General features: G+C 46.3%; 1 protein-coding gene across 26 annotated transcripts in view; it reads right to left on the reverse strand.

Moving 5' to 3' along the window:
* Positions 1–24,820, reverse strand: part of PPFIBP2 (PPFIA binding protein 2) — a 152,143-nt gene that overhangs the window by 106,649 nt on the left and 20,674 nt on the right. For 21 of the 26 annotated variants that reach the window (XR_014231394.1, XR_014231395.1, XR_014231396.1 and 18 more), the window contains exon 2: positions 12,853–12,949. Coding sequence is in view for 17 of the 26 variants with exons in the window: in XM_082341437.1 (XP_082197563.1) it covers positions 12,853–12,949 (97 nt within the window). In the remaining 9 variants the exon portion in view is untranslated. Of the gene's footprint in view, positions 1–12,852; positions 12,953–24,820 lie in introns of all 26 variants that reach the window. The other 5 variants (XM_082341442.1, XM_082341443.1, XM_082341448.1 and 2 more) reach the window with 1 other exon arrangement.

Raw genomic sequence — 24,820 nt, forward strand, 5'->3', positions numbered from 1 at the left:
AGGAGCGAGAAAAGAACAGGACAATTTGAAAAAGAACCACGTGGAAACCAAAACGAAGAATGAAATTATTCAAATGAGAAATTAAGTGCACAGGTTAAATAACAGAAAAGAAAATTACTGGAATGGAAAGTGGAAGGAAGTATATAGAGTGAAGCAGAAGCAACAAAGAGAAAATGGCTATGGATTTGTCACAAATAAAATCTTGAGTCTTCTCAGTTTAAAAGACACACACTGAGTCCCCAAAACGATACATCAAAACAAACCCATCCTAGAAACAACGCAGTGAAACTGAAGAACACCAAGGATAGAGGAAATTTAAAAGCAACCAGAGATAAAAGATAGACTGTCAACAGACTTCTCATCAGCAGTAAGTCCCGATGACCACAAAATAATATCTACAGGTAGCTACCAACCTATAACCTGTACAAGATAAACTACCACTCAAGATTAAGACTAAAATAAGGACATTTTTCACATAATGACTCGTGCAATTTATTACTGGCAGGTTATTCCTGAAGGGATTTTAAAGGATCTACTTCATGAAGCAGGAAAAACTGCACCAACCAAAAAGGAGTGGGATGAAAAACACATACGGGGGTGGGGGGCGGGGGCAGAGCCCAAGAGTGGCTGCAGCCAGGGTCTGTTTCCCCAGGGTCAGTTGCAGCCACCTCCTGCCTCTCTGCAAGACTCTTCCAAAACCAGCAGAAGAAAGACCATGCGAGAACACAGTGAGAAGAAGATTGCCCACAAGCTGGGAAGAGAGGTCGCACCAGAAATCAACCCTGTTGGCACCTTGATCTCGGACTTTCTGGCCTCCAGGACTATTTTCTATTTCTTCTTGAAGCTCTTCAGGGGTACACAGTATGACAAAATGCATGAGACAAGAATATTTATAGCAAATTATTACCCAGGCAGAGCCTCTGAATCCCAGAGGAGCTGCAGGTTCACCCTCAAGACACAGATCTGCAGCCTCCTGGGCACCATCAGACACCTCCACTGAAGACCCAGAATGGAGACCATTGGACCGTATGTCCTGTACATTCTCTAACAACTACTTAGACCTAAGGTCTTTGTTTCAACACCTTCCTTTGAGAGCTAAGACTAGTTTATGTAATATCGGATGATGAAAGAACTTAGATTTTGAGATCTGATGGATCTTGTATTTTTTCCCAATTATGCTTTCTAGTTAAGCTCTCTATGCCTCAATTTCCTGTCTGTAAAAAGGGGGTGGCAGGGCTTCCCTGGTGGCGCAGTGGTTAAGAATCCGCCTGCCAGTGCAGGGGACACTGGTTCAATCCCTGGTCCGGGAAGATCCCACATGCCGCGGAGCAGCTAAGCCTGTGCACCACAACTAATGAGCCTGTGCTCTAGAGCCCGTGAGCCACAACTACTGAAGCCCACATGCCTAGAGCCTGTGCTCCGCAACAAGAGAAGCCACTGCAATGAGAAGCCCGAAGCCCATGCACCACAATGAAGGGTAGCCCCTGCTGGCCACAACTAGAGAAAGCTGGCACGCAGCAACAAAGACCAAATGCAGGCAAAAATAAACAAACAAATAGATAAATAAATAAATTTATTTTAAAAAAGGGGGGGTGGCAATACTGTTCATCTTTCACAAGTTTCACAAGGATTAGGTAAAATAATGCATTATCATATCTGATAAAAATAAATGTTCAATGAAAAATAAATAAATGAATAAATAAATAAATAGCACAATATTTTGGGGTCTATAAATCAAGATGACACCAGAACACAAAACTAAAATAATGTGGAAGATGGGGCAGTGATGGGAATTAAAGCATTCTAAGAGTCATGTATTACTGAAGAGGAAGACAGAATTATTATTCTATAAAGATACTTATCTTTAGCCTTTGTGTAAAGGATGCATGTTAAAAACGTGCATTTTTTTGAGCATTAAAAAAATGCAAGGATGAGCATTAAAAATGTAGAAATAGATGTTTAACTTCCTAAAAGAGATTTAAAAACAACTTGATCAATATAACAGAAGCCAGCAAGGCAAAACCAAAAACAAGTAAAAAAAAGTTAAAAAGAAACAACAGCATAAAACAGAGAAATAAGTACACGCATACCTATATACTAGTAACTATAATAATTATAAATGCACTAAACACCTATTTATTTACTTATTTATGTTTATTTTTATTTATTTTTCTTATTAGTCATCCATTTTGCACTAAACACCTATTTAAACGCAAAAATATGAATAATGGAAAAAAAGAAATCCAGTTCTTTGATGTTATTAAGAGAGGCATACAAAAAATTATGACACTGAATGAGTGAAATTTAATGTGTTCAAAAGATAAAACTCAGGACTTCAAGCATTGGAGTAGGTATTTTTGATCAAAATATTAAAGCCAGTCACACACACACACACACACACACACACACAGTCACCGGATAAAATGACAAAAATCAAATAAAAAATCATCTGAATAGACCTATAAATAATTGAGCCATAATTTAATATTTTTCCACAGAGAAAATACCAGGCCAAATGCTTTTACAAGTTAGCTCTAGCCAACGTTCAGGAAGTGAATAATTCTAATCTAACTGGTGTTCAGTAGAGAAAAGGAGGGACTGCTCCCAGCTGTCTCGATAAGGAGAGCCTGCCAGTACAAATTGTAGACCAGAGTGTGAAAGGTGCCCCTGGAACTGAACAATTTAGAGGTTCTGAGTTCTACAAAGGCAAATTACAAGTCTTCTCACTGATGAACTTGCATATCAAATCCTAAACACAAATTTACAAAACCAAATCCCACAGTGTGTAAAAAAGACCCTCTCCTTTGGGAAATGACAGGTCAAGCAGACCCAAAAAGAAAATTAAAAACTAAAGTGGTGATTATCAAAACAGCAAAAGGCACATAAAGAACTATACCCCAAACAACTAGAGATGGCGCATTGTATTCAAGCACATATAAAGCATTTTTTCAAAACTGACTATAGACTAGGCCATACACAAAGTCTCGACAAAAATCAAGAATCGCTATTATGGGTACTGTTCCAGTCTCCATATTTCTGTGGGAGGGGAGAGTGGTTTCTACCTGCCTCCCCTCACTCAATTTTTCCTCAATGGGGGAAGGCCTCTACTGATGACAGAACTAAAAGATGGAATTCTCCCTGGAGCTGCCCGTCCCCGTATGCAAGCATTAGTTTCTGAGGAAACTTTTTCTGAGACAAGCTCTGCCCCAGAAGGTGGAAGTCGGTAGCCTGGGATTGAGTTCAATTTGGGGTATGTGTGTAGGATGAGTGGATTCAAGGTCCTTCCTGACTGTGGTTTCAGGTCAAGCTAACTTTCCTAATCAGTAAAACTAATGATAAAACTGATATTTTGATCTCTTTCTGTCTGACTCCTTTGTCTGTTCCTTGACTGGAACCAAACTAGGAGGGGAATAATGGGCTGTTATTCTTTTTAAATATTTTATTGAAGTATAGTTGATTTACAGTGTTGTAAGGGATGTTATTTATTGATCTTTGAGGTAGACAGAATAATGACCCTCCCATAGATGTCCACATCCTAATCCCTGGAAACTATGAATGTGTTTGTTACCTAATATGGCAAAAGGGACTTTACAGATGTGATTAAGAATCATGAAATGGAGATATTATCCTGGAGTTTTAATCACATGAGCTCTTAAATCATAAAAGGGAGGCAGAAGAATGGGTCAGAGGGATGTGACATGAGGACTTGCCCTGACATTGCTGGCTTTGAAGATGGAGGAAGGGGCCATGAGCCCAGGAAGGTAACTGCATTATAGCTGCAACAGGGCAGGTGGTAACAGACTAGTTATGCTCAGAAAAATCCCAAAGGACACCCAAAATTAAAAAACAAACATACATACACTTTTTAAAGCAATTGAACTGAAAGAAATTTTCAGAGCTCAGTAGCTCAGGAGAAAGAGAGCATGTGAGCTGGTGTTTGCCCTGCAGGCCAATTCTCTGGTGGCTTAACACCTCAGCTTGAATGGGCCACTTGAGGACAGGAGACAAAGCTTAGGGCCTGAGCAAAGGGAGAGGTCAGATGGAAGACCTCTGCATAAAGCCAGGATGCAAAAGGGCAATATCCTCAGTCTACCAACTAGAAAAAAATCATCCCACAGAAGGAAACTTGGCCTTGATTCTGGAATAAGAACACACATAAACAATTTGATGTTTTCAAACATTAAAAAGGGGTAAGGGAGGTGCAGAAAGAGTGGGACAAGTAGAAATCAAAAAATAAAATAGTTGATAAACAAATGGGACCTAATCAAACTTATAAGCTTTTCACACAGCAAAGGAAACCATAAACAAAATGAAAAGACAACCTATGGAATGGGAGAAAATATTTGCAAATGATGCTATCGACAATGGATTAATTTCCAAAATATACAAACAGCTCACACAACTCAATAACAAAAAAACAAACAACCCAATTAAAAAAAGCTGAAAGACCTAGACATTTCTCCAAGGAAGACACACAGATGGCAAACAGGCACATGAAAAGATGCTCAATATCACCACTAATTATTAGAGAAATGCAAATCAAAATTACATGAGATATCATCTCACAACAGTCAGAATGGCCATCACCAAAAAGCCAACAAACAATAAATGCTGGAGAGGGTATGGAGAAAAGAGAACCCTCCTACACTGTTGGTGGGAATGTAAATTGGTGCAGCCACTATGGAGAGCAGTATGGAGGTTCCCTAAGAAACTAAAAATAGAGTTACTGTATGATCAAGCAATCCCACAACTGGGTATATATCTGGAAAAGATGAAAACTGTAACTCAAAAAGATACAGGCATCCCAATATTCACAGCAGCACTGTTTACAATAACCAAGACATGGAAGCAACCTAAGTATCCATCAATAGATGAATGGATAAAGAAGATATGATATATATACACATACACAAACAATGGAATATTACTCAGCCATTAAAAAGAATGAAGTAGGGGACTTCCCTGGTGGCGCAGTGGTTGAGAATCTGCCTGCCAATGCAGGGGACACGGGTTCGAGCCCTGGTCTGGGAAGATCCCACATGCTGCGGAGAACTAGGCCCGTGAGCCACAACTACTGAGCCTGCGCGTCTGGAGCCTGTGCTCCGCAACAAGAGAGGCCGCGATAGTGAGAGGCCCGCGCACCGCGATGAAGAGTGGCCCCCACTTGCCACAACTAGAGGAAGCCCTCGCACAGAAACGAAGACCCAACACAGCCAAAAATAAATAAATAAATAAATAAATAAATAAATAAATAAATAAATAAAATTAAAGAATGAAGTAATGCCATTTGCAGCAACATGGATGGACCTGGAAATTATCATACTAAGTGAAGCAAGTCGGAAAGAGAAAGACAAATACCATATGATATCACTTATATGTGGAATCTAAAATAATGATACAAATAAACTTATTTACAAAACAGAAACAGACTCACAGACATCGAAAACAAATTTATGGTTACCAAAGGGGAAAGCTGTGGGGAGGGATAAATTAGGAGTTTGGGATTAACAGATACACACCACTATATATAAAATAGATAAACAACAAGGACCTACTGTATAGCACAGGGAACTATATTCAATATCTTGTAATAACCTATAATGGAAAAGAATATATATATATATCTGAATCACTTTGCTGTACACCAGAAACTAACACATTGTAAATTGTAACACTGTAATGTTACAATTGTAAATCAATTTATAATTGTAAATTGTAACATTGTAAATCAACTATACTTCAATTTTTAAAAATAAATAAATAAAAAAATTTAAAACACCTTCAAAATAGAAGGCAAAATATCCACAAGTATAGGGGACAAAATACACCATCTAGTAGAGTAATTTTAATATGTATTTCTCAGAAACTGGTAAGATCAAGCAGACCAAAAAAAAAAAACAAAAAAACCCACAACAGTATTGGTAGAGAAGATTCAAATAAGTTGGCTGTAATGGACAATTATAGAACATGGCACGTAATAACTGGAAAATGCACACACCTTGCAAGCACACATAGAACATTAATGAAAACTGGCAATGTTCTTGTCAAGGCTACAAAGCAAGTATCAATAAATTCCAAAGAGTAAGTATCAGAAACCACTTTAACCACAACACAAGTTAGCAATCAATTTTAAATACATATTGTTATATATTATTGGTTGATTTGTTAAGTTGAACAGATACATTCAAGTAAGTAGAGCAGAAAATGATAAATGATAAAGAACAGATATTCAAAGAAGTTAAATATGTATATATATTAAGCATAGATACATAATGCCTATATATCTATATATACTGTGATGATTAATTGTATGTGTTAACTTGGCTAGGCCGTGGTACTCAGATATTTAGTCAAACATTATTCTACATGTTTCTGTGAAGGTATTTTTTTGATGAGATTAACATTTAAATCAGTACAGTTTGACCAAAGCAGACTGCCCTCCACAGTGTGGGTGGGCCTCACCCAATCAGTGGAAGATCTTAATAGAAAAAGACTGACCTCTCTAGAACAGTGGTCCCCAACCTTTGTGGCATCAGGGGTCGATTTTGTGGAAGACAATTTTTCTACAGACCAGTGGTGGCAGGAGTGGGGCGGGTGTTCAGGCGGTAATGCGAGCCATGGGGAGCGGCAGATGGAGCTTTGCTCGCTCGCTGCTTACCTCCTGCTTTGCGGCCTGGTTCCTAACAGGGGTTTCCGGGGGTTGGGGATCCCTGCTCTAGAAGAAGTGGGGATCTTCCAGCAGATGGCTTTCGGATTTGAACTGCAACACTGGCTCTTTGCTGGCACTCCAGGCTGCTGGCTTATCCTGCAGATTTTCGTACTTGCCAGCTCCCACATTCATGTGAGCCAATTCCTTAAAATAAATCTCTCTCTCTCTCTATCTATCTCTTGCTCTGTCTATGTGTCTCTCTCTATACACACACACACACACACACACACACACCCTATTGGTTCTGTTTCTCTGAAGAACCTGGGCTGATACATACACACATTTAACTATTTACAGAATAAATAATATACACACCTACTATGGTGACTGATCAGCAAAAACAAGTCAATTCTTTGAAAAGAGTAGTAAAAAAAAAAGTCTCTGGCAAGATTAATGAAAAAATAAAGAGAAGGCACAAATAAGCAATACTAGGATTAAAAAACAGATATAACAAGCAGCAGATCTTAAAAAGATAAAATACAATAAGCAACCATATGCTAACAAAATGGAAAACATTGGTAAAATACACAAATATCTAGAAAAATATAATGTGCCAAAACTCAATAGAGAAAAAATTAAACTCTGGCTGTCCCTAACTATTACAAAAAGACAGTCTTCCAATGAGAAAACACAAGGTCCAGATGGTTTTGCAGGTCAGTTCCTATAAATTACAACTATAAGCAAGTATTTAAGGAACAAATGATAATTCCAACTTTACTCACACTCTTTCAGAGATTATTAGAAAATGAGGCTACAGAGCCATAAAGGAGTGAGAGGTGGGCTCTGCCAGCAAGGGAAGAAAACAGAATGATGGCTGTTGAATAGGGCTCGCAGCCCCACTGTGGGCCGTTTCAACCTCTTTACACAAAGGGCAGTCTTTGACATCTCAGCCCACTAGACACCTCTAAAATTCCACCCTGACTCTCCTCAGGTCAGTTTCATAGCAGAGGACCCTCAACCTGAGTCCTGACTGGGAAGCAGGTGGCTTTGTTACCGACGACCACTCTATGCTGATCGGCCTCGGAGAGGGTACAACAAGACCAACTAAATGTTCAGAGCTTGGACTCAATCATCAGCCTTTAACACCACAGCTGAAATCATTCACGGGCCAAAGTGAATAACCAGAGTCTTGATCAGAACTTTCTCTGCCCTCACACAGTCTTTAAAAAAAAAAAAAAAAAGCAGACACTAATCAGAGTTGGCAGAAAGGCCAGGACAGAGCAACCTCTTTGTTTAACTGTTATAAAACACATTCCTTCTAACTATTCCTCATCAATGCGTATAGCTCATACCGCACAAGTAACCTCCTGCCCCAGCGAAGAGGAGTAAGCGGTCCCCTGGGTCCTGACCAGGGGTTCTCTGGTCCTATTTCAGACGCAGCCGCTGACCCCATTAGCACACAGATGAAGCCCTATGCAAAATTAGCGTATGTGGCAGTTGCTCTGGGTTATCCAGAGGGATATAATTAAGCAGTATAGTGTCGAATTTCGATCATCAACGGTGTAATTCAATTATGGTGTTATTTGTAGGCTGAATCACAGGGACTAATCAGGAAGAAGACCAGATCAAAGGTTAACATCATACTGGAACTTAAAACAATGGTCTTTTGTATTAGAAACAAACCATTTTGACAAGAGTCCTGGGTTTTTTAACAGTCACCTCTTCCCAACTTTCTGCTATAAAATTCTTGGGTTCTATTTAAGTACAGTCACACCCGGGATACACCTATTCAGGTTTCAAGAATCCATCTTAGCAAGGAGTTTCACTTCACATTTCTGCTTCATTTCCTACTTCTGCTTAGAAGGCATTTCCTTTTCTCACACCTCCAGAGCGGATGAATGCCTTGAGATGATGAGGGTCACCATGTGTGGCCCTGCAGGGGTGTACTTGGCACTTGTGTATCAGGATGTCCTCCAAGTGTTCTTGGCCTGGTTGCTTCTACGAGTGATAACCTCTTGCACTATTTGCACTGTTTACATTCATTGGAGGAAGGGGGCACCTGTTTTGCATTAAAGGCTTAATTACATCAACAGCGGTATCACATGCCCTGAGTATACTCTTTTGGAAACTCTTTTGGAAAGAGTTTTGGAAAGTGAAGAGTAGCCTATCATACTATAGAGTACTTAATAAAGGGAAAGTCCTTGTTATATAGTGTTATGTTATGATTATTAATAATCATTATTCAAGGAATTGTGTCTATTTTAGTAGGAATCCCTGTTGTTTCTGCATAAGTGCTTGCTATTTCGGGCATGCAGGAAGCCCATAAAAATTTCTTCCACTGAAATAAGTGTAATTGTGTTTCCATAAAGTGAGAGAATACAGTCCTTGGGCACTTGTTTGAGTACTTTAACAGATGCAAAAGCAACTGAGTGTTGAAAGTGTTGGTGGTGCTACTTGACATCCTTCGCCTTCAAATGAATGAGAGAACAGAAATTTAAAAAGGACGATTTTAATGTTAACACAAAAACGTCACTTCTGCAGGATCTGTGTATCATGATTTGGTGCCACAATCTTCAAACTTTCTTTCAGCTGCTCCACCCTTAAGCAAAGGAGCCCTCACTTTGAAGTCGAATGTGTAAGAGAAGAGAGTAAGCCATTGTGGCCAAGAGACGGGGCGGGGGCGGGGGTGGGTGTGGGGATGGGCAAGAACAGGACTGGCCCCTCCTCCCAGTTAACTCTCTTCTCCTGTAGATGGCCCCACAGAACCCCAGGGCTTGGCTACACTTCGCCATAAAACCAACCTGGGAATGAATGGAGCCCAGAAGAGGTTCGGATGGCCCTGGACTCAAATCTTAGTTCTGTCATTTACCAGCACTACAGCTTGGGCGGCAAAAATAATGTCAGTACTATTAACAACAAAACCAAGAGTAACCTAGACCAGTTGAGCACTTGCTAAGTGCCAGGCATTGTTCTAAGTGCCTTCTTTGCCTTAATTTAATCCTCCCAATAATATGAGATGGGTACTGTTATTGCCACTGTTTTATATATGAGGAAACTGAGGCTCAGAAGGATTAAGCGAGTCGCCCAAAGATTCCACAGCTAGTAGTAAGTGGCTGAGCTGGGATTCAGATCCCCACAGTCTAACTCTGCAGTCTACATTAATTAATCACAAAAATCCCTAAGCTCTTTGGCCCAATTTGGCCCAGCCAACTTGAAAATGAGGATGGTTTTAATAATCTTGAGGAAAAGTATTCCACACAAAAGCATTCAATAATTATCATTCTTTTCATTGCAAATGGCATAGAACATATGCCCTCCAGACACTCGCTAATAACCTCAGTGTTGAATTATCTGTCAAACAGCTCCTGTCAAACGTCTGTGTGAGCCAATTACTACATAAGGGATGGCTCACAGGAGGTACCAACCACCGACTCTTCAGGAAAATTAGTGATTTATTATTCCAAAAGAATCAGCCAAACAAAGGTACAAGTAGAGAAAATAATCAACGAAGTTCAGCATGCAGCCAGATAAAGTATAGGCACAGAAAGCAATAACTGCCTCCTAATCAACGAAAAGGGGAGCTTATTCACACAAGTAAATAAAATACACGTGACAAATATCTATTAAACCCCTATTCTGTGTTGCACTGAAGATGCAGCAACAAAGCCTCTGTCATCATAGAGCTTACATTCTGATGCAGGAGGCAGATAATAAAAAAAGAGACAAATATGAACGTAATGGGTCAGATGGTGATATGTGCTATAAAGAAATAAAAAAAGGATAAAAGGACGGGGCTGATGTGGAGATGCCATGTTAGAGAGTGTCAGGGAAGGCCTCAGACATGGTGATATTTCAGTACAGATCTGACCTGAGTGGACTTGGAGGAGAACATTCCAGCAGAGGGGACAGCAAGCACAAAGGCCCTGAGACAGCCAGTGCTGAAGTGAGACAAGCCAGATGGAAGGTGTAGGAGGTGCAGCCACAAAGGCAGCCAAAGGCCAAATCATATACAGTGTTGCTCGTTATGACGGGGACTTCAGATTTTTATCCTGAGATGGGAAGCCACTGAACAGTTGTGGGGAGAGTGATGTGATTTGATTATTCTGCTGCTCTGTGGAAGACAGGCTACAAGGGGGCAAGAGCAGAGCAGAGACTGCTCAGAGACCATGCATTAATCTTGAAGACCCCAGGCAAGTCTAGGAGGCATGCACAAGCCTTAGTTAGACAATGAAAACTACAAAACACAAATGGGTGAAATAAGGGCCTGAATAAATGAGAACTCCACTGTATCCCCAGAGAAGACTCAGCATGGTAAAGATTTTTTGTCCCTCATTAATTTATCAAGAGCTAATATTTTATAGTGCTTACTATATGCCAAGCTTTGTTTTAAGCACCTTACACGTATAAGCACAGCAAGCTTCTTAGGTGGGTTCTATTATTATTCCTATTTTAATATGAGGAGACGGAGGCATGGTTCATGCAGGTAACTTGATGCAGAGCTAGGATTTGAACCAAGCAGTCTGGCTACAGATGCTCCCCCGACTAACCCACAAAGAATGCCTTGGAACATCTTAGACCACCCCTCTGCAAAACTCTCATGTCTGTTCCAGAGAAGTCTGGGGAACCCTTCCAGAAGAAGCCTGCCAGGGTGGAGGCCTAAGGAAATGGGAGAAGGAGGGAGCATGTAGTACTGGAAGGGAAGAAGGATGGGTGTCCCGGGTTCCACACGACCCACACCAGGGCCCGCCCTCCACACCCACTGCAGAGCCCCAACCAAGGCAAGGCCCCAAGGATCCAGACATGTAGTCCTCTCCCACAGACAGAGGGGATTTTGCCAGAGACTTTGTCATTTCAGGAATGCCTGTGTGGGGAAATTAGGAGGCAGGAGGAGGAATTGACCTCACACAAGGCTGCCTTCTTTAGGCGGTGTCCCATTTATCCGTCCTAGCCATCCAAGAGCTCTGCTCACTCCAGGGGCTCTCAGAGTCTCTTCCTTGCCCCTTGGCTGGGGGCTCAGCAGCGCTGACAGCCTGAGATGGTCTGAGAGTCTGACCCTGTGGCTCTGATCTCAATGCACAGGAGGCCCCGGAAGCTTCCAGATGCGACTCTCTGAAAGGACTGCTAGGAAACCCATGCTCTTGGCTATTTCCTCTCAGTAGGGCTTCAGGGACCCTGATCTAGAGCAGGACATCCCAATCTCTGGAGCCTCTGAAAAGTGGGATGTTAGTCACGGCCTCCCAAGGACCCTTCTGTCCACTGAGAAATTAAGAGCCTGACAGATGACAGCTAGAACACGTCCTCTGTCCCAGGTGCAAACACCCAGAGCCCTCAGTGCGTCAGGTGTATCTGCAGGACGGAAGGAAAGGCAATTGGGCAATTGCCTGGTGCTCTGTGCATGCCCTGGGCTCTAGCCACACTCAGCCCAAACCTTCTTCCCGCAGCCCTAGCTCCATGCAACGAGGAGCAAAGTCCCAAAGAAACACGCCCAGTAAACAAATAAGGCCAGTGACCTGTATCAGGTAAGGACAGAAAGAAGGCCTGGAGCCTGCGGGGAAAGATTTCCAACAATGACAGGCTTATTCTAACCAATATGGGCTTCAGTTGCCCCCATCAAGGAGTTAATCAGCCCAAACAGCCCACTGGCAGTCCTTTCCAATTAACCAGTTTTGCTGGATCTCTTCTAGAGAATAATCCTAACTGGCTAAGGCAAACGTGAAGCCAAACAGTTACAATGGATAAAAAACATATAGAACATTCTTCAGGTGATTAGGTGAATCAATACAGAACTGCTTCCTGACTCTCAAACATACTGGAGACCAGCCAGGAAAGGGAGCTGACACCAGTGCTGGGGGCAAAGTCAGTGAGATTGCAAGTTTCAGCTTGACTGTAATAAGCCATGATGTGCTCTGAAAACTTTACAGTAAAATCAATCTCACTGCACCTGTTGCAGCCAGGATCCAAACTGCGATACGGTTAAACACATGCTAATAGATGGCGCGTCTGTACTCTCAACAGAGCCCTAGACTCACACCAGATAGCAAAGAGTCCAAGTTTGCACTGTTAAAAAAGAGACGACACACACAGTAAAATAAAAGAAATCCAACAGGGGCCTTCTCTCTGCACCCAAAAGAAAAGTCCAATGAGAGGAAACGGTTTCTCAGTGCGGAGGATGAGCTGTGGGTCGCCAGGACCCCTGACCGTACCTGCAATGATCCCGTCCATCTGCTCCAGGGCAGCTTCCAGCACGTGACTCGCATCAGAAGCCATGAGTCCTTCCCCCTGTTTAGTCTCCTCCTTCTCCTACTGAAAATTCAAATACAGAACAAAGGAAAAATTACAGAGAGTTCCACATTACGTATCCAAGACCGCCAAGCCCTCTCGATTCCACCATCACAACCGCACTCTCAGAGGAATCTTGGTAGCCCACGCGTGGTTTCTGCCATCTCCATGGCTTCGCCCTCCAGGCACGAGTGTTCTTAATCCATGAATCTTCAGCACGTGATGCCATGTGCTTGTGTCATAAAAAGCCACTAGGGCTCTCCAGAGTGACCTGCAGCAGCGAGACAGCGATTGCCACTCCTACCATCATTACAGTCGCGGCTCCAGAAGCTCCAGCCACCCCTGGGGAAGGCTCAAGGCTCCCCTAGGGTTGGGGAAAGCCGGGATGTGCCCCGTAGCCGTGGGTCGCAGCAGGCATTGGCAGTCTTATATCTGTATTTGTCTCACACCTGCAATGCTCTCCTTGGGCAGGTGTGACCCAGGCTGAGAGGACTCAACTGCCACTTTCACTTCTCAAGTGGGCCAATGGGCCCCATCTAGGAAGGCTGCAGGTGCGCTGCTGTGGGGAGAGTACCGTCCCTGGAACCAGAAACACTGTCTCTTACCATTTTAGTTCTACTCCACCCAGCACCATTCAAGGTACATAATCCCATCTTCTCAGGGCTGGAGAATTTCTCCAAAAATACACAGTCTAGCCACTCCCCTAATGCTGAGTCTCCCTTCTAATGGTAGAGGTGGCAATTGGTTCCATCTCCAGACAGCTCTGCCTCTTAGAAAGGTCTTTAAGCTCAAGTGTCTTCTTACAGCCCCTTCTCATTTTTCTTGCTTCCCACCCCCTTCCTGGGTGGCAGGGAGAGACTTACACGACAGCATTTGTAATCCTGAGAAGAGACTTAGCTCACGTCTGTGAACTGGAGGCAGGTGTGCCCAATAGGCCTAAGTGCTACGGAGGACAGAGGCAGGGCTCCTGGACCCAAGGGTGGCACAGGTCAGGGAACGGGGGGTTCTGCTGCTCATTTTCCCCATGAAGTTAGACCTTTGGAGTGAAGAGAGGAAAGTGAGCAACCACTGGAAAGTGGCTTTGGAGATGGTGTGGATAAGAACGTCAGGACCACAAAGAACCGCACTGGACGGCACCAGGCAGGAACAGCTAAATACCCTGGGTGCAAAGCCAGCTCTGCCATCTACTGTGTGATCTCTGACCCTCAGTATCCTCATCTGTAAAATAGGGATGATGACAGCACCTAACTCACAGGGTTGATGTCATGGTTAAATGGGTAATTAACATTTCATTGAAAATGCATGTCTTGCATGTAGTAAGGGCTCAATAAACTTCAGCCTTTTTTTTTTTCTTTTTTAAAAGTGAGGATGTATTTGTGCCAGGATAGCTCACCGGATGAGGGACTTTAAACTAAAATGGGGTAGGTTCAGGGAGGGAGAACCCAAATAAGTCCAAGAGGCTGGTCCTTTGGAGGAGATAAGCACGGCAAAGAAAGATAAGCAACTATACGTGTGGAAGGGGAGGGCCGTGACTCACAGGTGCAAAGGCCAAGAACTGGTCAGAAATGGGCACTGAGCCTCAGCAGTGCAAGAACCATCCGCTATCAGCTCAGGGGAGTGAGAAGAGGGGCTTCAGAGGGGGTGGAACCTCACTGGCACCTCAGGGCTGTGGCAGGAACCAGGCAGGGCTGCAAAAAGGAGCGGCCCAGACAGCTACGGAGCAAGTGCGGGTGCAGATCTCAGGGTCTGAATAGAAGCAAGCCGGGGAGGGGGGTGTGGGTGGAGAAGAGGCAGCAGGAAAAGGGGAGGTAGCAGAAGCGGGGCAAGATTCAGCACATTCACATCTGCTCGGCCATATGGGGTATTAAAAGTCTGAAACATGTCCTACCCTCTGAGGACTTCCCAACCGCTCCCAGCAAAAAAGATCCAAAGTCCATACTGTGACCTAACGGAAGCAGCTCGGCAGGATCCGGCCAGGCCAACCCCACACGGCCCTCGCCCTCGATCCCCATGCTTCGGCAGCCTCCGGCCCTGTCCACTCCCCCAGGACTCCAAGCCCCCTTTCCTCCTCTGCAAGTGCGCACCTGCTGTCCCTCTGTCCTGAGCTCACTTCCCCAGCTCTCTGGACAGCTGATCAGTCCTCAGCCTTCAGGCCTCCGCTCTGAAGTCTCTTCTCAGAGACGCCTTCCTTGCACGCCTGCATCTAAAGCAGCCCCTTGACAGCACGGCGGTTCCAAAGAATCTCGTCCATCTACACTTCCCTGCTAACTGGCCTTGCTAACCCTCTCCATGAAAGCAGGAGGACCCTGTCTGCCTTGCTCACCCCAATGTGCCCAGTGCGTAGCAGAGTGTCCGGCACAAGGGAGTTTATGAGTAAATACTTGTGAATAAAAGATGGATCCATGTGGCCAACACGGCCTGAACCCTGTCGTGCTGGGCACTGGAGGGAATATTGATAAATCAGGCCTAATCCCTGCTCCCATGGACCATGCAGTCTAGTGGAGAAGACAGAAGTATGAACAAATAATTATGACACAGCGTGAGGTATGCTGATAGAGGCGGGTACACAGTTTCCCTGGGCCTTAAAGGATGGGTAGGAACTTTCTCAGTAGATGAGGGCGATTCCAGGCAGAGGGGGCAGTGCACGAAAGGCAGGAAAACATGTAAAGACAGGATGTAGTTGGCAAATGTCAGAATGGTTGACGAAATTATACAGGAACATCCAGCTGCTCACCATGAGTCAAAACCCTCCACGGAATTCACTTAAGCGTGGTAAGGGCAATTAACGAGAGGAGCTTGGGAATTACACCCACGGCTTCAGGGATCTGGACGCCCGTGCTTGGCAACTCAAGTGGCCTCAGATGTAAACTTGATAGATATTTTTAAAAAGAAAGATCTCATATTTCAGCAGACTGGCTCCATTGGGGGGCCTTAGTACCTGGGTGAAAGGTAAGAGGGCAGTCAGAAGGTGATGAGCCCAGAGGGCCCAGCTAGGACCCCCTGCAACAGAAGGGCCATAAAAGATGACCCATGGGCCCTCTGCCCAAGGATGAGTTTGTACTTGGCAGACAGCAAGTTGGGTGGATCCGTGGGAGCTGGCAAGAAGTGAAACATGAGTCAAAGGTGTATCATCTTTACGGCCCAGGATCTGGGCCAGTAAGATCGGGAGCGCTCGGGAGGCAGAACCTGCTTTGGGTGGCTGATGAGCTCAGTTCTGGGTCTGAGATGATGGCAGGATGCAGGAAGAACGGGCTCTGCCAGCCTCTGATGCAGAGCAGCTATGAGGGGTCAGTGGTGTGGCTATGAGGGGTCAGTGGTGTGGGGTACAAGGGGGACCGCTGAAAGGCCAAATATGCCATAGGAGCTGGGCCTCCAGGCCTATCTGTGAACACGGACACTCTGGCATAGGGAAGCCACGATTCCATTCACCAACCATTCCCATTCTGGCAGCTACAGCCATTTCCTTCCCTCACAAGGTTAGAGCTCCCCATCAGTAACGCACCCCGGGACAATCTATCCCTGCTTTCAAGGAACTGGGGGTCCCAGAGGCAAACGTGTCATCCGGCTGCCCTCAGTGTATCTGTTCATCCCCACAGAGACACAGCACCTCCCTTGGGAGCCTAGGTTCATCAGGCATGTGAGGCTTAAGTGCACAAAGCACCAGAAGCCGCGTGCGAGGAGGTCCCCCGCAGAGAAGTCAGGTGAAGAGGCTGGAGGGCACATCTGGAAGAGGCAGTAACCCAAGGGCTGGGGAAGAGAGCAGGATCCAGGGCAAACTGCAAAGGGGCGCGTGGAAGGCAGGGCAGCCTCTAAGCAGGTGGTGGGGAATGGAGGTGAAAGCAAGTTCTTCACCCGTGAGAGGGGAGCTGCGGCAGCCACCCAGGCTGGACAGCGGAGGAGCTGAGAGTGGGCCCTGGGGACTCGAAGAAGGGGCGCCCCACCAGCCCAGGAAGGAGAGGAGCAGGCAGGGGAGGACGCGGTGCTCTCAACATGCTCAGTTCAGTGACAGTTGTTGTCTTGGCCGAAAGCGGTTTTCATTCCCTGTGGACACTTGGACCATTAACACAGCCCTGCATTTGACCCTGACGAGCAGGTAGCCTTCTCATACCAAGAAACTGGCTCACCCCGAGCTGCAAAGATAAGGTAGGGAATGTTGTTTAAGGAAAGAAAAGGTGTGGTCCATTCCTCATGCATCCCTCCCCTCCCCCACAGGCCTCTCTAGAGGCTGTCATCTGCCCACCTGTGATGGTGCCTGACCCTGGGCCCCCCTAATACAGGGCTTGACCCTCCTCTTTGCTACCAGCCAGGGAGGAAACAACTCTGCAGCTGTGAGACCAGCCAGTGAGGAAGGAACAGCCACGTTTTAGAAGGACAGTGTCTGTGAGAGGTGTCAGAGTCACATGATCTGCGCCATACAGAGGCTGGTTTGGCACTTTGAACTTGAATAGGAGGCATGGTTAGGTGCAGTTTAGAAAGTGAGCCACAATTAGCCACCCATCACCTGGTGGACTCTAAGGCAGTAACTTAGATACGGTATTAACTACCCCTATGCTCAGCAACGGAGAATCAGGAGGCAGGAATGGCTAAGATAAGTAAGTCTTGGGCAAGTAAATCTCAACTTGTCCCACCCATGCTGAAATGCAAGCTTCCATTCCATTTTATAACCCGCTTTTCTCTCACTAAAAGTGGTTAGGGATGCAAGTGTTCTGGGCAGGCTCGGACTGTCCTGGATGCAGGAGGGAATCAGGAACAGATCTAGAGTCCCTGGTACCCTCCAGGGTCTCCTGCCGGGGCTGCACCCCAACTCCTCACAGCTGCAGCCAGACGGGTGCCCGCATCCCTGCGTAGAAAGCAAGACCTGGGGAAGGAGCCCTCAGCCAAGAACCCACCACCACCAAACTCAGACTCATCTCAGACCTCTCCTGGCCCCAAATGGTCAACAGGTGGTAAAGAAGTATCACCACATCACAACAAAACGAAGACTTTTCCCCACAATTTACTGGTCACCCATAAACCACAGGGGCTCGTTCTTCACATGGTTATTTACAGGAATACCTGTTTTTATGCCTAAGCTGAGGAGACGGCCTCTTAAAAGGATATAGGAAACTTACCTCTTTGGGATAGTAGAGCAAGAAGCCATTTTCAGCATTAAAAAAACAATGATAAAGATGAGGAAGACATACAAAGAAAATTGATGGCAGTGCCTACATTCTCAATCACATCCCATATCGACCAATATTAACTTTCTTTTTAAAGGACAAGTAAGAACATGGGGTTTACAGCCAGACTGTCTTGAGTTAAAACCTGGGCTCTGCTGCATAATGGCTGTGGGTCTTTAAAGAGATTACTTAATCTCCCTGAGACTCAACTGTCTCATCTGTAAAATCAGTATAAAACCAACCTCATTATGGGCAAAAGTAAACAAGAGATAGAGCTCAGATAAATACAGGAGATTGAAGTCAAACATCTACTTTAGCTACTCACTGAAACAAGAGTAGAGGAATTTATTTTTTTTTATTTTTAATTTTTTTTAAAAGTGCTTCTATACCACCTTGTATTTTTTTTAAATTTAATTTAATTAATTAATTTATTTATTTATGGCTGTGTTGGGTCTTCGTTTCTGTGCGAGGGCTTTCTCTAGTTGCGGCAAGTGGGGGCCACTCTTCATCGCGGTGCGCGGGCCTCTCACTATCGCGGCCTCTCTTGTTGTGGAGCACAGGCTCCAGACGCGCAGGCTCAGCAATTGTGGCTCACGGGCCTAGTTGCTCCGCGGCATGTGGGATCTTCCCAGACCAGGGCTCGAACCCGTGTCCTCTGCATTGGCAGGCAGATTCTCAACCACTGCGCCACCAGGGAAGCCCCGAGGAATTTATTTTGAAAGACATAAACCCACAAGGACATGGAGAATGTGACAAGAGACCTAAGGGTGATACTGGGGCGACAGCTATGCAGCAAGCAGAAAAGGGCAGTTGGTCCATGTTGGAGGGCTTCCAAAGGCTCTGGGAGAGATTTCTTTAGTAATATGAAATTAACAGAACACCTGATGCCTCTGAACATCTTAAGAGATTTATACAGTTGGTGAAGAATTTAATTCCACGATAAGAAAATAGCAAACCAAGCAAATGACAAAAGAACTCTGAGGAAACCAAAAAGTAAAAATAATCTTAGTCCTTACGATAAAGCACCACAAACGTGTGGATTTAACAGAAATTGCACTGGCAGGATAGGGAGATGGAAAAGTCCTCGTGAGTGGTGGGAACAAGATTGGAGAGTGAGCTGGTTCCTCATCTTCTAGGGTGGGAACTCAGAAGTCACTAGATAATGACAACTGAAAAAAAGTAATAAAGTAGCAGAACAAGCATTTTCCCAGTCCTATGGATAAAAATACTAAAAGAGTTTGAAGTGGCTGCACCTGAGGAAGAGCAATGGGGGTGGGTAGATGGGGAGACGACTACTTTAACAAATCATATACAATTATTTGAGGCTTTAAATTGTGCAGATATATAGTAGTGATAAAAATAAAAACAATCAAAAAGATTAAAAGAGATAAAATGTGTGGTGTGCCTGGCACAGAGTCGAGATTTGATTAACGTGCGCTCCTTTCTCCTCCCAGCTACCGTATTATCGGGCAGGTGTCTGTTAGCTACCTGCTAAGAGTTTATCCAACATTATCTCACTTAATCCCCTCATGCCACTTAGGAATTATTCTCCGCCTTTACAGACGAGCAAACAGATTAAGCAACGTGCCTGAGGATGGGCACTGTTCTTCCTCCCTTCCAAATTTCTTCTGAGACAGGAACCCAGTGGAGGGTTTTGAGCACAGGAGGGTCTAACTTACCTTTTAAAAGGATCATTTTGGCTGCTGCTTGGACTGGGGGTGGGGAAGGTGGGGCGGTGCAGCAGTGAACACAAGAAAACCAGGCAAGAGGTAAAGGCAGCTTGGACCACAATGATTGTGGTAGATGTTCTAATCCTCAGTATATGTTGAGGGCAAAGCCAGTAAGCTCTACTGATAGATTGGGCGTGGGCATGAGAGAGACGGGTGAAACATGATTACAAGGCTTTTGCCCTGAGCCCCTGGGAGAGCGGGGAGAACTGCAGGAGCAACAGTCGAGGGGTGGTGGGGTGGGGAAGGGAGGGATGGATAAAATCAGGAGGTTGGTTTTGGAAATATTCAGTTTAAGATGCCCGGGGACACCTAGAGAGATATGCTGAGTAGGTATTTGGAAATTCAAGTCTGATATTCAGAGAGAAATCTGGGCTGGAGATAATCTGGGAGCCGTTTGCATAAAGGTGGTATTTAAAACAACTGCATGAAGTAAGTTAAGTAGTGTAAGACCAAAAAAAAAAAAAAAGAGGCCCCAGGACTCTTTGAAACAAACACTCCAACGTGCAGTCAGGGAGGAGAACCAACGAAAGAGGCTGAGGAGGAACAGCCAGGAGAACTGAGACAGGGGTGCCCTAGAAACCAAATGAAGGGTTCAGGGTAGAGGACAAAATCAGGGGTGCCGAGTGCTACCGAGTCAGACCAGAGGCCATCTTCTCTCCAAAGGCTTGCTGGAGGTGATCTCACCTGCTTCACAGCCTTACCTGCCCCTGCCTTACCTACCTCCCCCTCGACTGCAAGAGCCTGACTGGTTGCCCCGCCTCAGGCAGCCTCTTCACTCACCTGCACGATGGGCTCACCTACTGAGTGCTCCTCGAGTCTTGGAGTTTGTCAGAATCACCTGGAGAGCCAATAGAGCAAGAGGCCCAGGCTCATCTAAGGAGAAGAGCGCCAGGTGATTCTGAGGCTGACCGAAGTTGAACCACTGACGGAATGCAAACGCAGCTCCCAATCAGGCACTCTTCTGCTTGGTCCTGAGTCTTGGGGGCTCACCACCAGCAGGGGCAGAATTATGCTTCTTACCACGCCGACTCAACCTTCTCAGCTGCAACTCTAACTCTCATCATATCCCTTGGCAAACCTCTGCCCCATGCCAACCAAATGTCTTATTATCAGGGGACAGATTCTAGGTGTTAATTGCCTGAACCAGTGGCTTTCCTGCTTTTATGCCCATGCCCGAGGCTTTCCCTGCTAACTTCCCACCTTCACTTCGAGCCAATTCTTCCAGAAAACCATGTGTATGGTCAGGCCACTCAAGATGGCTGTTCTCTTGTTCTCTGTACATCCCCTGCCCAACCAGTGCCTGCTTTACCCACATCTTATGCACATGACTGACCTTCCTACATACTTGCCCCAGGCCCCAGCTAATGACAGCTTGCCAAAGGGGTGGTGAGGGGCGTGTCCCTCTACTGGTTTCCCTGGTAACTGATGAGCCCATCTGATGTCAATTTCCCCCATAACTGGCAATCTCCCCTTCCCCAAGGATCGAAGCCTGCCACCACGTCCTGCCCGCCGTCTGCTGCACATGGTGGGGTGTTGCTCCAGGACCTGGCTTCAGACATGTGAGCTCCCCCATCCATTAAACCACCGATGTCTCTGCTGTTGACTCTGGGCTATTTCTTTGGTCTTGAAGCTGGGCAAGCACAGGCCTTGTAGGCCTGCAGGATGCAGCCTAACACCATGCTTGACCCTGCTCACCTAAATGTGATCTCCCCATCTCTTTGACCTTGCAGGAAAAGGATGAGAGCAGCTGTGCATAGCCATCTTCTCTGCAAGCCTTCCATGGGTCTGGGCCCCTGAGAGCATTCCCCCTTCTGTAAGCCCCAAAGAAACTTTTAATTACTGATAAAATAAAACAGTGGGAAACTAAAGCCTGGGAGATAGTGGGGGCTTGGAGGAGGAGTAGCGGCAGGTGGCCCATCCCCCTTCCTACAACCCGACACCCCCTCCCTCTCCATGCCCTCACATTCAGTGGGCCCCGGTACATGGTCTTCCCCAAACTGCTCCCCATCCCAACTCAGTGATGCCACCAGTCGCCAAGCCAGAAACCTGGGGGTCATCCCTGGCCTTCCCTTCTCTCACCCACATCCAGTTGGTCACCATGTCCAGTAAAGTCTCCTTCCTCACCCCCTCTCAGATCTGTCCCCTCATCTTCACCTGCCCAGCTTCAGGCCACATCATCTCCCATCGGAACGGCTGCAACGGCTTCCTGGCTGCTTTTCCTGCCTGCAGCCTCACCCCCACCTCCTCACCCCCATCCTCTGCACTGCTGCCGGGAGCATGGGTCTATTTCACAAACCTAGCCATAGCACCCCAGTGCTTGTACAAGTTTTCACCTGCTTCCTATCACCCCGGAAACCACCAGAGAGGAAGTTAAGGACCTGAGAGACAGTCAAGAGACAGACAGTCAAGAGCATGCGCTCTGTAGCCAGGCTTCCGTTTGGACCCATGTTCTTCCCATCACGGGCTATACCCTTGGACAAGTTCCTTAACATCACTGAGCTTCATTTCCCTAGTTATAAAATGCGGGTGAAAATATACATGTTGTGCGGTTGTGGACATTCCATGAGATAATGCATGTGGAAGTCCTTTGCACGTAACTGGGTGCAAGTTCACAACCACGGCAGTTCTAATTCCATACCTGGCCCCGCCCTGAGCACCAACCATTAGACACAACAGCCAAGTTATTTTTACCGCACTACTTTTACTCTAAGGCTCCCTTAGGATGCAATGTTTTAGGCCACGACCCCCATCCCACCTGCTCCATTCCCTCTCCTCTTTCAAGGCCCAATTCCAACATGATGATTCCAGGGATCCTCTCCTTCCCCCAGATAGAAGTGACTGCCCGGACTCGGTCCCCTTCTCCACGCTCATGACAGACTCCCTCACAGAACTCTCTAGAGCACGGGCCACTACAAATGTGGGATCCTTTATCTGAGTGGTAGTTCCTCGTGGGCAGGGCCGCGTCTCCGAGCCCAGAGCTGCGCCCAGGACCTGGCACAGAGCAAGGCGTCAGCTCACTTTTGTTGGATGGGGGAGACAGCTGGAGGCTGACCAGGGGCAAAATTCCTCTCCGTCTGTGGACCAGTGAAACAAGTTATCTGCTTCCAAAGTACATCAGGACAGGGACAGGATAGACATTCCCATTCCAGAAGGGAGAAAATGGAAGAAATAAAGGCCACTGGTCTTAACTGGAAGCTGAGAGGCTCCTAGGGGTGGCAGGCAAGTCGGCAAGTCTGCAAGTCTGCACGGACCTCGAGGCCTGACTGAGGTCCTGTCCAGCCCTGAGGTCTTTGATCCCACGGGGACGGGCCTGACAGTACAGAAAAGCAGCACACCTGGCCTCAGGGCCACGGCAGGGCCTACAGACACCAACAATGTATCAGGACCGAAGGACAAGGCCACGGGCACTAACTTCCCATCAGGACAGAGGAGGCAGACACAGAGAGACCCTGTCACTACGAAGGGGAGCCAGAGCAGAGCAGAGGGACCAGGTTGCTGAGAAAGCAGCTGTCAGAGCTGGCGACCGCCTTTCATGAATATCTGAGTCTAATAAAAGTGAAGAGGTGGAGACGATTTCTTTTGTCAATGAATAGAAGCTTAAATAGCCTAAGAAAAACTGCACAGGAGAAAATAAAAGGATGCTACTTAAGGTGAACAAGCACACTTAACTTGTCCCCGTCTAATCGTGGTATCAGTAACTCCTAATAACAAGCATTCGTTTAAAGCTTTTGGCTTCAGAAATGTTTTTCACACATAAGGCTTCTCATTCCCACCTAAACATCCCAGATCAAGCTGTTCTGATTAGTGAGCCAGTTAAGCTGAGCCCAGTGGGTGTCAAGATAAGTCAGAATCACTGAAGGGCCCTAAGCCTAGGTGCAGGCTGGCGGTGCCGGCTGGCGACAGGGGACAAATGCAATATTTCTTGCTTAGTGTCTTTTTCCTGCTGTACCAGATTAGTGAGCTGCGTGCACTGGGCATTCCCAGCCACTCCCTGTTGGGCGAGTTCCAAAAGATCCCTAAGAGTACTTGTGCTGGAGCCCAGCTCTGCCGAACCCACAGGAAGGAGTCCTTTGGCTTTCTGGCCCTTCCATTTAAAGCCCAGCCCAGCTCCTGTCACACGTCACCGCTCCTGCAGCAGCCTTCTCTGGCACGCCTGAACCCAGATGCTTCCATTTAAGCACTTACCCAAAAGGCACTCACCCTTCTCACCAAACCACAGTCCTTTAAACAGGGCTCCATGATCCCACACAGCTCTTCCACCAACACGTGATAGGGGACTCAGTCCCAAAGCTGAACATTGTTCTGTAAAGCATTCAGTGAGCAGGAGGTGCTGAACCTCGCCTCTAGGCGCCGTGAGCTGGACCCCTCCTGCCCTAGCTGTTCCCCCAGACACAGGAGTGGCATCCTCTTCTTCCCTGAAACGGCAGGCTTCTTCAGAGAAACACCACCCCAAAGACATGAGCATGAGACACCTCGAGCCCAGCCCACAAGGAGGAACACGGGCTCTGGCTGGGAAACCGGTGTGAGAGAGCGCGAGGTCGTCGCACCCACACCCAGACAGCACAGCTGACCCTCTAGGCTGAAGGAACCAGGAGAGCTGATGTCGAGTTTCTCTCAACGCCTTTGCTTACGATTTTTAAACATCTGCTTCACCTTCCTGACTGTGCTCGCCTCCCATTTTCTGCTCTTGGCATTCTGTCCCCAAGCCGGTCTTTTTCCCCAATTCAAGGATTTATCACTGTGGTAAAGAGGTCACAACAATCTCAGTGACCAAGGCCATGGGCCTTAAAATAGACCTGCCTGCCAAGGAATAGTTTGGGCCGATCTCAGAAGACAAAGGATACAGGGGCTCCAACAAGGAGAGGGATGGGGGGGAGCGGCTCCAGGCAGGGACCTGTGCCTTTGGGAAGAGTGAGATGGGAAGCCAGGCAGCGTCCGGGGGCACAGCAGCACCAGGCCTCCCACCAGTTTGCCCCTCAAAACTGTGCTGAAGACAAGTACAT

Source organism: Balaenoptera borealis, assembly GCF_965194805.1.
Source record: "Balaenoptera borealis genome assembly, chromosome: 11".
In the NCBI taxonomy this organism is placed as follows: Eukaryota; Metazoa; Chordata; class Mammalia; order Artiodactyla; family Balaenopteridae; genus Balaenoptera; species Balaenoptera borealis.